This window comes from Patiria miniata, unplaced genomic scaffold (assembly GCF_015706575.1).
Source record: "Patiria miniata isolate m_02_andy unplaced genomic scaffold, ASM1570657v1 HiC_scaffold_20, whole genome shotgun sequence".
Taxonomy (NCBI): domain Eukaryota; kingdom Metazoa; phylum Echinodermata; class Asteroidea; order Valvatida; family Asterinidae; genus Patiria; species Patiria miniata.
This window is the reverse complement of record NW_024037059.1, coordinates 35,601,241-35,617,313: the sequence shown is the minus strand read 5'-3', so window position 1 is coordinate 35,617,313 and position 16,073 is coordinate 35,601,241. Positions and strand designations below refer to the sequence as shown.

General features: G+C 39.3%; 1 protein-coding gene across 20 annotated transcripts in view; it reads left to right on the top strand.

Annotated features, from left to right (window-relative positions):
- LOC119728857 (centrosome and spindle pole associated protein 1-like) overlaps positions 1 to 16,073 on the top strand; it is an 82,901-nt gene that overhangs the window by 50,837 nt on the left and 15,991 nt on the right. For 11 of the 20 annotated variants that reach the window (XM_038201269.1, XM_038201268.1, XM_038201275.1 and 8 more), the window contains 10 exons: positions 2,156 to 2,299; positions 3,323 to 3,367; positions 5,257 to 5,328; positions 6,618 to 6,671; positions 8,235 to 8,276; positions 10,796 to 10,825; positions 11,489 to 11,971; positions 13,920 to 14,129; positions 14,985 to 15,014; positions 15,972 to 16,049. In XM_038201269.1, coding sequence (XP_038057197.1) covers positions 2,156 to 2,299; positions 3,323 to 3,367; positions 5,257 to 5,328; positions 6,618 to 6,671; positions 8,235 to 8,276; positions 10,796 to 10,825; positions 11,489 to 11,971; positions 13,920 to 14,129; positions 14,985 to 15,014; positions 15,972 to 16,049 — 1,188 coding nt within the window. The remainder of the gene's footprint in view (positions 1 to 2,155; positions 2,300 to 3,322; positions 3,368 to 5,256; positions 5,329 to 6,617; positions 6,672 to 8,234; positions 8,277 to 10,795; positions 10,826 to 11,488; positions 11,972 to 13,919; positions 14,130 to 14,984; positions 15,015 to 15,971; positions 16,050 to 16,073) is intronic. The other 9 variants (XM_038201277.1, XM_038201278.1, XM_038201273.1 and 6 more) reach the window with 8 other exon arrangements.

The window sequence follows — 16,073 nt, the reverse complement described above, 5'->3', positions numbered from 1 at the left end:
CCTCTTGCTCAAAGCTGATGAAACTCGCTCCATAAAATTTGTCATCCCTTGTTTTAGATGTGAAATTTTGGTTTAATTCCATTTGGTAAACAACAGAGTTATGTAGGATCAAAAGAAGGACATGTTTTTTTTACCTGTTGTACAAGCAAAAATCAAAACAATGCTTCCATTTTAAAACTTTATGCAAAAAAAATGTGGAAAAACAAGGAACTGATTGCAAAGATACTGGTTAAACAAACCTTCCTCGTGGAGATCATTACAGTCGATCCAAAACTGAGAGTGCAGAGTCATCAGAAATTGAACTTCATCTTCAGACTCGGGCACAACCAAGACACTCCCCATCTTGATGCACTCCTCTTTGGCCTCAAACCACGACAGGGTTTCAGCGATGGCTTTGTAGCATTTACCACCCCTCTGGATCCAAGGAGAGGGACACGCCCCTCTCATAGAGGCCATACAACTCTCGTTACAAACGGTTAATTTTACCAGAAGACCCAGGCTTATCAAGCCAAAGATGAAACGTTTAGGCAATAACATTTTTCAGATGTTATCAGAAATTCCCAGGCTGTTGGTCACTGCTCAAGGCAATTGTCAATATTACATGTACATGCTGTAGTAAAGATATCTGTGAAGGTTTAATATTGCATATTCTCTGGTACAGTACATATGTATTGTGTGCAGTACTGTGTCATTATGCTGCCTGAGCGTTGGGTTTGCAAAGAGTAATGCCATTAAACAATGCTTTTAGCGCACACACACACAAAAGGATTGACAGTGTATTTATTAATTGTTCCCCTGAGTACACCATAATTGATCACATGCGGGTCTTTTTCAGGCTTGTTCCATTGTTTGTGTGTTGTTGTTGAATTAATCGCCATGGTTACTAGTCGTAAGTTGCATTGTCATTGCGATGCACGTAATTGATTTGGATTTAACAAAGCTGCACAGTTTTCCTCTATGGAGATCAACTATTGAAAACATTGGTGTTTTCTAAAATTCGAATAAGAGTAGGCTCCTTAAAAACCAGGAAACTATATATTGTATCTTTCCCAAAAACTTCTTGATTACTTCAATTAAAATCAGCATTATACAGCGAATTACATGTAAAAAGTTCAAATAAAAATGCGTAAAGAATTACAACTTCAGGTGATTATATATATTATTTGACATACTATATGTAGGCTGAAATGGTTTCATATTTGTTCATGTATCGTCTTAACATGTACATGTATATAATATAGAGTTTATGGTAATTACCATACTTAAAGGTCACAACATTTGCATTTGCTGTAATTTTCAGAAATGAACAGATTTGGGGGTTGGTATTTATTATTGATACGTTTAAAGTTTTGTGTTCATGGATGCTGGAAAAAAAAAACAAGAAAAAATGTCGTTCTTGTAGTCTGGTTCCCGACCCTACCGGTACTTCAGACAAAACAGAGCTATTTTTTGAAGTCAGGGAATTGTCAGTCAAGACAGGAAACCAGACTATAGCTGGCTTACACCCCATTCATGGATTTGGACCAACTTCATTTGGTGAATTTGGGGCAGCATTTGAAAAAGATCTTTCTTTTTTTTCCAACGATGGTTGGCCAACTATCATTGGAAATTGATACAAAAATTCAAATTTCCTTGAAAATGACAGCACACCAGGTGCCATGATTTCACAGGATGCTGGAGACCATTATTCACTTACATGTGAGAGTGTTGTGGCATCGTGGTTAAAGGGCACTGGATTCGTGGTCTGTGGGTAAAGCTGCGGATTGTGGGTTCGAGTCCAGCCGGGGTCATGGTGCGTGTGCCCTTGAGCAAGGCACTTTGTCACTCACTGCTTCTCTCCACCCATGAGTAAATGATTGAATAAGCTTGCTTGTGCCTAGCAGGCAGCATCCAGCTGTATACTACCCATGGAGCTGAGATGGTATTTGGAATGTTTAATTGGCCCAATGATCAGGGGTAATAATAATACTCTAAGCGCTGTGATTTAGTTTACTAATATTAATAAGAGCATTTTTAAATGCCGATTATTTATTACATGTAGGTAAAGTCAAGCAAGGTATTTCATAATAATTTGATAGTTTTGTTTTTTAATGTTTGCAACTTTTGTGCATATATTTATACTAACTTTAATTCAACCTTTCCTGAACCCCTCCAGAAAGTAAGACAGGCCCAAGAACTGGAGAGAAAAATTGAAGAGCAGAAGAAAGAAGCAGAGAAGAAGAAACATGACGTGATTGAAGCAAGGAGACGGGAAGGAGAGGAGGACAGGCGCAAACAGGAACAGGCTAAGAATGAGCAGGTCAGGGGTCAATGTGTGTCAAAGATCAACATATAAAGTGAACATTTCATTTTCAAAAATCTGGATAGCTCGTTGGCCATCCTCAGCCGTACAAACAAGTGAAGCCACCGGTACAATTGGTTCCTGAACGCTCTTTCAAATGTGCTTGGCTGTGTTTAAGACCGGTTGGAGTCTGGGTGCTGATAATTACCCAAGCCGCAGGCGAGGGTAATTATCAGCATCCAAACTCCAACTGTTCTTAAATACAGTGTTTAATACCGGCATTAACATTTTCAGTCCAAAAGTCCCAAATTTATAAAACCATTTTGTTCAACAAGTTTACTTGATGTTTTTTGGGACACCCCTCTAGCTATGTTTGGTTGTCTCTCTCGCGAGTCGTCAAAAAACAACTCCCTATAGGTAGGTGCACGCGTCACGTGTACTGCGCGATGCAGCACGGAACACAGCTGTGCCAGTGTTTTGTGAATTCGGACTATGAAATACTGACTCACTGGTAGTACTGCGCATGCCTACGTGAGGATTGTGAACATTTAACCAATAAAATGATATTAAGGCACCGGATTGCATGGGAGTCCAAATTTCATGTGACACTGGATATGTGGTAACATGGCGGACAGTGACTCCACTTCCAATAGGCTATATCCAGATTTTTATATGGCTAGGAATTATCAGGTCAGGGGTCAACTTATGTTAAAGGTCAACCCAAAAAATTCAGAAAATGTTAATACTAGGTTTTTCCCTTCAGTGAGGATATGTTTATGAGCACTACATTTTTGGATCTTGGTGAAAATTACCAGATTGGTAAGGTGAAATTTTGAAATGTCTTGATCTAAAATGTCTTATTTAAAATTTTGGAAAATGGTGAATCCATGCCACTTTCCTCCTGCGGACCAATCAAAAACTGGAAACAGATGCCATGTGACCACTTCTGGACCAATCTGGAATCATTAAACTGCCCTGGATATTCATGAAATTATGATGTAGGATCATTAACAGTCTTTATAATATATTTTCTCTTTCCAGAAGGAACGATATTCACCACCCATTCCTGCACTCCGAAACAAAGAGGTAAGGCCTTTTCTTAAAGGGAACATGAAATAAAATTTTGATTGCATTTTTTTTGCTTAAATCAATAAAGGATGATGTTCTTAACAATATTTTGTGTATGGCGGTGTTTATTTTCTAAGATAAATGGGGGAAAATAATTTGTGAACATGTTTGGTCAAACTACTCCGCCCCACAAAGGGAAGCTTCATTAACATAAAACTTCGCGAGGGGTATGACGCAAGCGGAGGCAGAGACTTGCCGCGCTGCGGGTGCACCGGCATTGCGGCGTGCATCATAATACATGTACATATACATTGCGGCACTGAAAGTTTTTCTGGTGTTTCGTTCGGAATCGAGGAGAAATAACACCCGACTTTCGGCCATGCCGACAAGGTGTGTGGCTGCTGGGTGTAGCAAAACTACCAAGGATGGAGTAAGCCTTCATTTGTTTCCAGTAAATCCGAAATATCGGAGCATTTGGAGAGCCAAAGTGAAGGTAAATACCAGAGCAAAGTGGTCCGGGCCCAGTGAGTTCGCTGCCCTCTGCGCTGCACTTTGAGCCGTCGTGCTTTGATGCTGGTCTGTACAGCAACTTGGGCATGCCCCTAAAAAAAACATCGAGTCAGTGTCTGAATCATTAGAACTCTGATTCGAATCGGACGAATCTGTACCATTTTCATTGGATTCGCTAAGGAAAGAAGAGGACGGTCTTCGGAACTTTTACGGTCATGACGGCCGTCGTTGTGTTCATTCGACAACGGTGGCACCGTGGCACGTCCACGTGTACTGTACATATCCCATGTAGACACATTCGTACGTGTGCATATAATGCCACGTACGGGTACGCGGCGGCTGCACATACACACAGCACAGTAGCTTCGCTAATCCGTCTCGTACCCAGACGTCATTTACGGGCCCTGGATTTCTCTGCCTTTGTTTATGTCATGAACAGCGCCCTCATTTGGAGTTGCCGCGAAAATCAAAAAGGGGGGGTTCAATTTTGGACGGCAAATTACCACACTAAACGTACACCAGAACCAGTTCTGCTTTTAATTCACATTTAATACACATAAATGAATGTATATATAAAATAAAATACGTTATGAAAATTTTGGACTGCATGTTTCCTTTAATATCATTGAGCTGTTAAAGGGAAGATACAACATTTGCATACATCAAAAAACGAAATGATCAAATTATCAAGAAATACCTTACTGGATTGTTAGGGAATGACAATCTAAAGCATCCTGTAAAATTGTGGCTCCTGGTGTGCTGACATTTTCAAGAAAAATTGTATTTTCCAACGCTGGTCGGCCGACCAGCGTTGGAGAAAACTGGCTCATTTTAAAAAAACTGCTCCTAATTTTCATACTTAGTTATTCCACATTTTCTTTGCAATTGATTACACACATGTGAAGAGGAACAAGCCTGCCAGACTGATTCTCTGACCTTACAATTCCCCAAAGTCTACAAATTGCTCCGTTTCATCTTAAGTCGGGTCAGGGAACCGGACTACAAGAACACGATCGATTTTCTTGGTTTTTCCAGCATCTACAAGCCCAAAACGTGAAACAAATCAGTTAAACAATATTTCCTATAACATTATAATCCTCCAAATCCATTTATTTCTGAAAATTGCAGCAAAAGCAAATGTTGTACATTCCCTTTAAGCGGAAATGTAACACATTTAGCAAAGCCAGTACACAAAAGCAATGTGCATTGCATGATATGTTAGCTGGTATATTTTTGCTGGATAAGTTCTGGGACAATAAAACTGATGTTCATGTAATACGTTTCATGCAGTGCCGTGGCCTCGTGGTCTGGTGCATTGAACTTTTGATCTTGTGGGTAATTTTGCAGGTTGTGGACTCAAGTCTGTAAAAATTAATATTCTTACTTTGTTTTTTTAGAACCAGAATCCACCGAGGCAAAGCTCGCCACCAATCCCAACCCTCCGGAAGAAAAAAGAGGAAGAAAAAAAGGTGGGTTCAAATACTGCTTTTTGATTTAGAACAACTTAACACTTTGAGCAGGGCCGCCGTGAAAAAAATCTCATTGTTTTTTAAATATGGTCATAAGTTTGTTTTCAATGGGCCAATAAGGCCAAGCTTCCATGTAATCCCCACCCCTACTATACACCACAAGCCTGTAGACTCCCATTGGCCAGACCCTAGCTACTCCAGAGTAAGGAGTGTTGAAAGACAGAAGCCAAGATGGCGGCTAATGCCTTTGTGCAGTAATTGGACATCTTAGTGGCCATCCCCTAAGTGCCGCCGATCCCTTTGTGTCGACCCCTCGTGCCGCCCAGAGCCCAGACAGGTTGTAAACAATCCCTGGCCATGTGAATGACCTACATCTTGTGCATGTACAGGCATGCCAGGGTTATCGACCTAAAAACACGTAATGTGATAAAATTCTCATGGTGGTTCCACCGCGTAAATTTTTTTGGGCTTGAAGCTCGAAGTGTTAAAGTAAAGCTTAATATAAACGTTGTAAAAGAGTTTGGAAAGTGTAACCTTGCAATTACCCGAAAAAGTACAAAATTTTTGTAACAGAAACCTTGCACAAAGTGAAGATAGGACTGGTACCTAATACATGTACCCTTTGAAATTATTCCACCTGAAATGGTATTGTTCGACAGAAAAACAACATTGAAGGTGGTTTCAAAATAGAGTGCCTGTGGGCTCACTTTTTTTTTTTAAAGGCATGTGTTAGCAATGGAATCAAGTTACAAGACCTAAAAAATCATGCATTTTGTTCTCTCAAAATGTATAGTATCCACTGAGCTAAAAATCCAACAGGTTAGGCCAAACAAAAAAAATATTCTGTTTCTGATATCATGGCATTTGAAAATAGGGTAGGTAGGTAGGGAAATTGGGGTGGGTTTTTTTTTTTGGGGGGGGGCACTTTTTTGTATGTACAGTCATATGGAGGCGTCTGCGTGTAGTTACGGGTAATAGCTAGAAATTGATAGTTTTGGGTGTTTTTTGGTTGTTTTTTTTCCATTGTTTTTTCATTTTTTTTTCACAAAAAAATTAGGGTAGGGGCGGTCAGAATAGGGTACGTAGGGAAACCGGAAGCAGAAACATTTTTTTGTTTTGCCTTAGTGGTCCCCTACTAAAACTTTTGAGCAATTTTGTTACTTCAAGCAAAAAAAATACACAAAAAGCAAATGATCCCATGTACCTGAAGTATTGCAATGGATAGTATAAGTTGTGCATGAAAACGTAACTCAACTGCAAACCAAATTCCTTCTTAAATTTCTCCCAAGGATTCACCAAGAGCAGCAAACAAAATTCACGGAACACCTCGCCAGCCACCAGGAGTGAGTACAAAAATATTGCTCAGAATTTTTCCAGATTTTGATTTGACTTTAGGCTCTCAGTCGGGAAGGACTCAACACAAGCTGACGTGATGATTGTAGTTTCTTGGTAAACTTTAATTTCTGCACATGAATCAGAAACCGTATATGCCTTTTCAGCTATCTTTCTTTCTGTGACGTGAAATCAAATGAGTGCTTTTGTTTAACACTAACTCCCTAGGCCTTTTTGCTAGGATGTAGCCTCAATCCTGCACAATGCTCCAATTGGCCTCAGGGACAAATAGCATATAGCCTCAATCTTGCAAATCCCTCCATTATTTCTTGAATATGGTCTGTGGAGGGGTGACCACTGCCTGAATCCTGCGAAATCCTGTGGCAGTGACTGTCAATATGTTGAGGCTTGGCCAGTGGCATCCTGGAGCATTGCGGAGGATTTCAAGCATAATCTAGTGGGCCTATATTTATGCATGGTTGAGCAAAAACAACACAAGGTCCGGCCAAAGACCTTGAACAAAGTGCATCCTACGAAATCAGTAACACACTTTTGCCATGTAACCTCAATCCTCTAAATTCCTCCACCTTGGCAAAGAGGATTCAGGGCAGGTTGGGTTAATAGTTCTAGAGTAAGCTTGTTGATTGTTCATTGCAAGCGGTGTTTTTCTACAATTCCACGGATGACGCCATCAGAAGGACTTGAAGTAATGGGTTACTGTTCATCTTTTCGTTGCTTCATACATGTAGATGTACTTCCGCAATCTTTGTGACACAAAGAGGATGACTATATTTTTTATTGAAGTTGTTGGAGCAATCATGGTTTAAATAGTTTTAAGCAGGAAAATTGCTTTCTTCTCAGTGACTTTTCGACAGTCCGACAATTGGTGCAGATTTTCTGTGACATGCAAACCAGGCGAAGCCTTAAATCTCACCCTTTTCTCCTTTTAAGAAAGAGGCAATTTGATTTGCTAAACAGGCTTCAAACTTGGTTGGTTGATCGTCTAGTCTCAACATTTTTCTCATCTTTCTTGTTGGTAAATTCCTCACAGCTCTTTGATTCAAAGTAAATATTTTTGGGGGCTGTTTTTCTTCTGGAGTATATTGGGAGCCATTTTTACCTTTTTTTTTTTAATGTAATGTAGTTGACATGATCGATGCTCTACACTATATATAATACATGATTATGTGTTCATTAGCTGCAGCTGTGTTAAATCCTCCAAACTCCAACAATTGGTTTTGTAGGATTTAGGTTAAGGTTTGTACAACCCAACTCACTATTACTTTACATGGGGCTAGATCATCAAATTTAAAAAAAAAAATATGCTGGTTGACAACTGCAGTGTTGGAATTGGAATGTACAAGAACGCTTGTGAGCAACATGAAAATGATAAATTCACTCATCATCAAAGGCACAATCCCTGTGCCTATCTGCCGGACTACAGACGTTTACATCCGTTGCTATGTGTTGCATCTGGTACTGAGTTAGACTTAATGACTGAGATTGTTCACAGAAACTGCCATTTGTAATAAAAAGAAACTTTCCTTTTGATCACTTTTTGTTACGCAACAAAGTCTCAGAGAGAGATGGATGCTAGACCTATCAAGCCAGCCAAAGTAGGTTGTATGGAGTGAGGTAGTAGGGATTCACAATAAAGTGCACCACTAAGCGTTTGCCTCAAAGAGGAGTTTTTTTGCTGAGTATATACACTCAACCAAAAAAGAAAGGCCCCCCCCCTCCCTTTACCTGTAGATTGCACAGCATGCACTCTGGTAGAACAAAACTTTTAACCCTAACTACCTAGGCCTTTTTGCTAGGATGTAGCCTCGATCCTGCAAAATCCTCCAATTGGCCTCATGAAAAAATAGCATATAGCCTCGTTCCTGCAAATTCCTCCATTATTTCTTGAATATGGTCCGTGGAGGGGTGACCACTGCCTGAATCCTGCAAAATCCCGCGGCAGTGACTGTCAATATGTTGAGGCTTGGCCAGCGACTTCCTGGAGAAGTATGGAAAATTTTAAACATAATCCAGGCCTATATTTTTCTGCATGGCTGAGCAAAAACAACACAAGGTCCGGCCCAAGACCTTGACAAAGTACATCCTACAAACTCAGTAACACATTTTTGCCATGTAACCTCAATCCTCCAAATTCCTTCACTTTGGCAAAGAGGATTTTGAAGGATTCAGGGCGGTTAGGGTTAAAGAGTCTTACCATACATTTCTGAATTAGCCAAACCCTTCCCCTTCAACATGTTCAAAGCCCAAAATCCATTGTATGAGAAATCAGTGATTTGAGAAAAACTTGTCTTTTCCAGAACAATTTGATTTTACATTTTTGCGTGCACAAAAGCATGAATCATGTACGTGTATACATGTATGTAACTGCATTGTGTGCATGGAATTCCCACAAATTTAGATTGTAGTTTTTTTCTTTTTCATTGATCCTTTTTTAGGGGGGTTGGGGGGGGGTATAGGGCATATTGTTTAATCTAAGCATGTTTGCCGAGCTGCAAAGCACTTACGATTTTATTTTGATCACCTTGTATACTTAGGAAAGAGTGTGCCACAAATTGCGCACAGTACAAACAGTGTGTTTGTATAATGAGGCACTTTGTCGTGTGTGCGTGTTCTTGTTAAAGATGTGCTGTTCCTGATGTTTTCAAGTATCAATCCAAAAGATATATTTTTCGGGCTGAAACTTAAAGCTATTCACTTTACAAGACAAAATTCAGCTTGAAAAATGTTTCTGGGTGAAACTTGAAAACTAGTCACTCTGTAGAGAATTTGACCTAAACAAATCTGCCTGCATTTACTTCACAAATTTCAAATTATAATACAGTTCTCACTGGGTAGACTGTTTCCCACCCCTATCAGAATTGATAATGTAAGGACTGAAATCCAGTCTACTCTCCAGGCAGATCTGTATGCGTACATGTGCTTTTAAACAAAAGCAACCCCTTTTTCAGATGGTTGCTGGTGCCCAAAATAGAAAAATAACTTTCTGTTTTTCAAATAAAACTCCAAAGGTACATCTTACAGTACATCTTACTCATTCTGTGACACGCATGTAACAAGTAATAACATACATGACTATCCATACCTTTGTCATTTTGGTTGTAACTATATACAGGGCGAGCAAAAAAAAACGAAATCCAAATGGCTGGACCAATTTTTGAATGAAATTGTGCCTGTGGCATTTTCAAAATCTAGGATATGAAAAACCCAATCAATGCGCTTTCTTTTAGTACAAGAATCATTCAAATCGCTCATTTACTTTTCAAGTTATGGAATTTTGAACACAACCACCGTTTTAAAGTTCTGTCCACAGATCACAAAATGGTAAGTGTTCTATCAGCAAAACGAAAACAATTCACACACATTACTATGAGAATTGTATTTCGTTTTGCTGAAAGAAAACTACTTGTTTGGGATCCGTGAACAGAACTTTTAAACAGTGTTTGTGTTCAAAATTCTGTGCTAAAAGAAACTTAATGACCAGGCTTTCATATCATGGATTTTGAAAGTGCTACATGCAAAACTATATTAAAAAATTGGTCCTGCCATTTGGGTTTCGTGATTGTTTTACTCACCCCTGTTATTAATCTTTGGTTGTGGAGCCATGATGAATGCAGATATAGTTTGATTGTGTCTTGCTGTGTGTCCAACATTTTGTGAGAATGAAATATCGATCAGTTGGATGGACGTATCCCAGCCCTTGCCATTTCCCCCAACACTTTCACTTGCACATTTCTCTTACACTATGCACATGCCATTTTCTAATCTTACATTTACTTACATGTATCGAACAATTATGCTCGGAAAAGCAAAACAGCAAAAGGAAATAGCTGAGTAGTTTTGAAAGCTTCGATTCTTAAAAATGGGAATTTTTTTATATTTTCGCGGAATTTTCAAGGTAAAAACTTAATGGGGACCAGTGGCTTCTTTTGTCTATTAACCTGAGCTATCCCTCCAAAGCAAGATTTTTTGTTTCTGTTTAAAATCTTGTAAAGTGTTTCTTTGCTGTCAAAAATTTAAAACTCTTGATGTGCAATGGAATTAACGTGTTTTGCCGTGACATTCGTTCAATAGTAAAATGAAGTTGACACTCAAAATTTCATGTTTTTCCTCACAGGCTGATATATACAACAGACCATACTCAAAGGTACACAGTCATAATAAAAAAGAAAAGTTGTAATTGTACTATATTAAAAAAAAAATTCACTCCTTTTCAACTTTTTCTGAAGGATCTGAAAATATTGTAGTCAATAATTTCTTCAAGTTCCAATCGTCATCATATCCTTCCATTCCTACCTAAAGGCCTTTCTCTGAATGCATTGAATTTACACGTATTTACAAATGGAACACGGCAAACAAAGTTCTTGTGATAGTTTTTTTCTTTCACTCATCCTAGCACATGACGTAAGAATGTGTCTGGCATGATATGAAGTATATATACAGCATGATTAGCATGTTCTACAAACACTGTCCCCAAATCACCATACCACCAAATATTAACTCAAATACTACACCCCTTTATGAATTTGTTTTATTCCTTTGTAAAAAATATAACATTTGCATGTAGAGAACTTCAGTTTTTTGATGACCTTCACGTGATTGAATAATTGTATATTCTTCAGCATGCTGTCTAAGTTTGCAAATCGTTCCAATTTTCCGAATCATTCCAAATTCTGTCTGCTTAGCAAACTCAGACTTTGCCTGCATGTCTTTTATACTCCGCTTAGTACATCTATCAAAACTCATTCAGCCTTTTATTCTTCCTTTTTGTCATTTTCCTTTGCCATATATGCCTCTTGCATCCGTAAAGGAGAAACCATCAGCCCTGGATAATCCCAAAACTAAGGATAGTCCCCAAACTAGGGATAATCCCAATGCTAATCCCAATTCCAATGACAACATCTCCTCCCCCTGGAATGAGCTCTCCCCTTCCCAGACTCCCCCACAGGAAGAACTGAAACGGGAGAAGGAAAATCCTCTGGGAAATTTATGGGAATATTCCCAAGGTCCCACTGGAAAAACCTCGGAGGAGAGGGCCCGGATTTTCCCTGACAAAGAAATCCCGGAAAAGCACGCCCAGCTGGAAGCCCTGGACAAATTCCGGTTGCCGCCGGAATCTCCCTCGAAATCCCCTCTCCCGCGGGTAATTTCCAAGGAAAACGCAGCCCTGAGTCCCATGGAAAAGCTGCACACACACAAATTGAGAGAAGGGGATGAGGCTGGTGATGGAAGACAGGGGAAAGATGTTCAGGAATCACAAGGAAAACCTCTGGAAAATCCCGGAAAATCTACTGTGAGTTTTTTTCTGGAAGTTGGTGTGACAGAGTTGTTGGTGTTTAGTGGCTTCGTTAGATTTTAACCCCCTATTGTTTTTTTAGTGTCAGTTTCCGTAACTAACCCAAATAATACAGGTAGAATAAGTATCATTTTAATGACTGAAGTTTACATGTATAACTTCATGTAAGCTTTTGTAGCAACTTGTAAGCTTTTGTAGCAATAACCACTACATCAGAAAGAAGTTTGAAAGGCATCACAAGCTAGGGTTATGTACAGTATATTGCTACATGTATACTGAACATTTTGCGATCATGAACATGTTTTCCTTTTTCTCCCATTTTTATCGTACAATGATCCCAAAATGTGATGACCTAAATCGCTTAACGAAAGACTACTTGATCTCTTGTGCACCCCATTATGTCTGTTACGGTGATATTCTACTTTATCTTAAAGCAAACCTGACTCCTTGATGCTGATTGGTCGATCCATGACAACAAACTGTGCTACATTATCCCATGTAGCACGGCCGATACCGCACTCTGCATACCGGTATTGCGCTATTCCAAGATGCGCGCACCATTCCCGTTGCACACACGTATAAAACTGCTGTACAGCAGACGGTGTGTTTTCCATCTTAACTAACTGTGCGTCAAGTTTGCTTGAAGATAAATTCGTTATCCCACTTGGGCTTCTGGAACATAGCATAATGTAGTGCGTCTGTGTCCCACAGACGCATGTGGGACATAGATGCAATACATTATTCTGTGTTCCACTCGCGCTCGTGGGATAACCAATAGTGTATCTGTATGTGCAGGTATGCATAACGTACATGTAACTATCTAATGCGAAGCATATTAACTGTCGTGTCTAGTACTAATACAACATGTAATTGTGCCGTGGCATGTACTGTAGACTCTGTGCACAATTAAGTACCCCCTTCAATGGTTACAAAGCGAGAGTTGGGGGAGACCACTGAGAGGGCCTCTTGAAGGCATTGTATGCCTTGTGCTCACGCGAAGGCGCTACTTGGGCTTGTGCAAATTCAGGATAAATTAGTTGTGTGCATTTCGCACCATACACGTGCAAATCAGTACGCTCTTATCCCGAGGACAGATACGCAAAGAGAGAACAACAGATTCTTTGTTGTCCTCGAACATACATCCTTTGTTGAAAACGGTCTTTGAACTCAAATTTTTATGCTTAGTCTATGGGAGAGTGTTATATTATAGAAGCAAAGGGAAAGACAATGCCTTGTCCTCAGATGTAATGGTAAAACATGACTGCACGCATGCGGTGTGTCTCCCCTAATGGAGCTCTCGATAGTGGTCACATTTCATGCACGGAGTCCATACATGTAAAAATTAAGAAGAACGTATATCTAGCAGCCAAATCAAGCTTAAACTGGTGTTAAGTGCTACCGTGTATCACAAGCACCTACAAATTAAATCACGAGTAAAGGTAAATCTGAAATCTGTGACGGTGAAGGGAAACATAAAATGGATTGACAGTATACCCTATGTGTATGTCGTTACTAATGTTAACAAGCAGTCTTCTCTCTGATTGTATGCAGTGTGCGGCGTGTCACTTCATTTTTTCCCTACCTCTTATAGATTTTGTTATGCCAAGCTTGACTTGTGTGGATTAACTTAAAAATAGTACATGGGAAAATTTTAGAGGATATGCCGTGTAAAATTACTGTCTCTAAGAAGAGAAGTGGTTCCGAGAAGAACCTGAGTAAGTAACATGATATTTTGGTCATGCTTCGATCATTCCCGCAAGAGTGACTTATATAAACACCATTGGTTCTTCTCTGAATTGCCCCTCTTTAATAGTAGAGAAAGTCACTTCATAATAATAGTAAATATTTCTAGTTGTGCCTTCCTCCATTTAACACCTGTCGATCACTGCTTATAAGGCTGAAATATTCATATCTGTCCCCTTCGCAATCTTGCTTCTAAACCAAGGAGTTTGATTTGGTAGACTGGCTCCGCTCTGTCGACCCTGACCTGGTTGTATATGCTCCTGCTTTGGCCGAGAACGGGTACAAGACCGAAAAGACGGTGCGTCGTATGAGCCGGCATACCCTCTTGCAGTTTTGTCCGGATATGAAACACGGACACGTGGAGGCTTTGCTGCATGAAGTCGATCGCATTCAGACTCCAGCCACGAAAAAGGTACCCGGCACAACTTGTTGGCGTTTTGATTGGTTGGTTTTGATTCTCACTTTCTGTTGCGGGTTTGCAGTTCCCTGTTCAGTCTCTTCAAAGTTACAACTGACAGCTTTCTATTGTTATCTTTGACTGGTCCACTCGAAGTATGTATCGATTTTTCATTTGTTATGTTGAGTAATCTTTTCTGGAACTAACACTGACAGTTGTCATCTAATTTTCTTGTTATTTTGCCCGTATTGGAACTGTTTGAGGAATTACATGTACTATAACAGTGAATAAAAGTTGCAGAAGTAATGGTTGCTCTGAGCTGACCTATAACCATGTTTTTGAGCAAATGTTCTGTAACGATGCCATTTTCTGCATACAAATACTAGAATAATCTTGTTTATTGAAGCAGTGTAGTTACTTTGCTTAAATCTCAAAATTAAAATAGAATAAGTGTAATTTTTGACCGGTTGCAATGTTTAATGTACATCAAAACCTTAGATTTACGTCTGTTGATGCCTCCAAAATGGTATTGTTACAGCTCAAGAACATGGCCTATTTTTATGTGTTTTTCAGCCGACCTTTGAACTCTTTCTTACATGTATTAACACTGTTAAACCTTTCTTGACTCCCAGTGCGTTAACGTACATGTATGTCACTGACATCTGGTGTCCCGATTTCTTACTTCGACATTCTGTATAACATTGGACTAACTTTGTTTCAGATTTTTAATAAACAGTTGTGTTCTGGCTTGTTTCCTTTTGTTTTATGTGCGGAAAGTTATGCACACTTTGGGAAAGTTACCCCAGTTTAAATTTCAATTTTGTAAAATTTGTCTTTTGTTTTTGTTTGCGTCATGAATTTATTTACAAGCTTCTGGAAGAGGACAGAATAAGGAACAATGTAAGATCTGTTGTACGTGTTTCATCATTGTTTCGATAACATGTAGTTTGTAAATGTTTGGTACCTTTGTTAACATTTTATTTCTGTATGGCGAAGACCCAAAGGAATGTGTCTCCACAGAAGAGTACCTCAAATGAATTTGAAGTGTGGGTGCTAACTCTGTGGACCAGAGTTATTTTGCAAACCTTGAAGGGTTGTGAAGTGCAGAAGACTAGGAGGATTAACATGATTAATACTCGATACAATCGGCCAATTTGGGATAACTTTGCCCTCAACTTTTCTCGGATTTTAAATTACAATGTACATGACTCCTTACTTGATATTTTGATTTTGTCGCTGCTGCATAAACACAGGAAGCTCGTCTGATTGATTTGTTGTCGGATCACGACAGCTTGTCCGACGACGACAAAATCGAAGTGAGATTAATTCTTTTTGAAACTTCTTCGATATCGTGCATCCCTGTATCGGCATTTTAGAACGTGTCTTAGAATATGGGCAGTTCCACAGTGTCGGACGTACATTTTGGACAAGGCAACATAATCATAGTTATAAATTATAAAGTGGATTTGTATATCTCATAAAATGTCTCAGTTACAATGCAATAATTATAAAAAGCCATTACTCTTCCTACTTTTTGGCTGTAGTAGAAGTTGTCTCGAAACACCATAGTGTGGGAAGTACTCAGATTAATTGATTTTTGAGGACCGATTATTTATTTGTTTAGGTGTAAGCAACAGTCGAACAGGTGCACATTTTTAAAAATAAACTATACTTCAATAAAATACACCCAATAAGCTTCAAAATGATATACATTTCGAAATTTTGGTATTGAGGTTTATAATTCTGTGGAATTGCCCATTTTTTAGATGTGACTATTTTGTGATGCTTCTTTCTGCTGTAAATATTCTCTGCATGTTTCTCTTTTTTTCAATATCTGTCTGTGGTTGGCGCCAGCAGCGTGGTTCTTGGAGTGAGCATGCTAAGGTTTTGGCTCCGAACCCGAGACAAAAGGAACCGAAAAATAAACCTAGAATTGTAAGCTACTTGCAGTGGAACGCA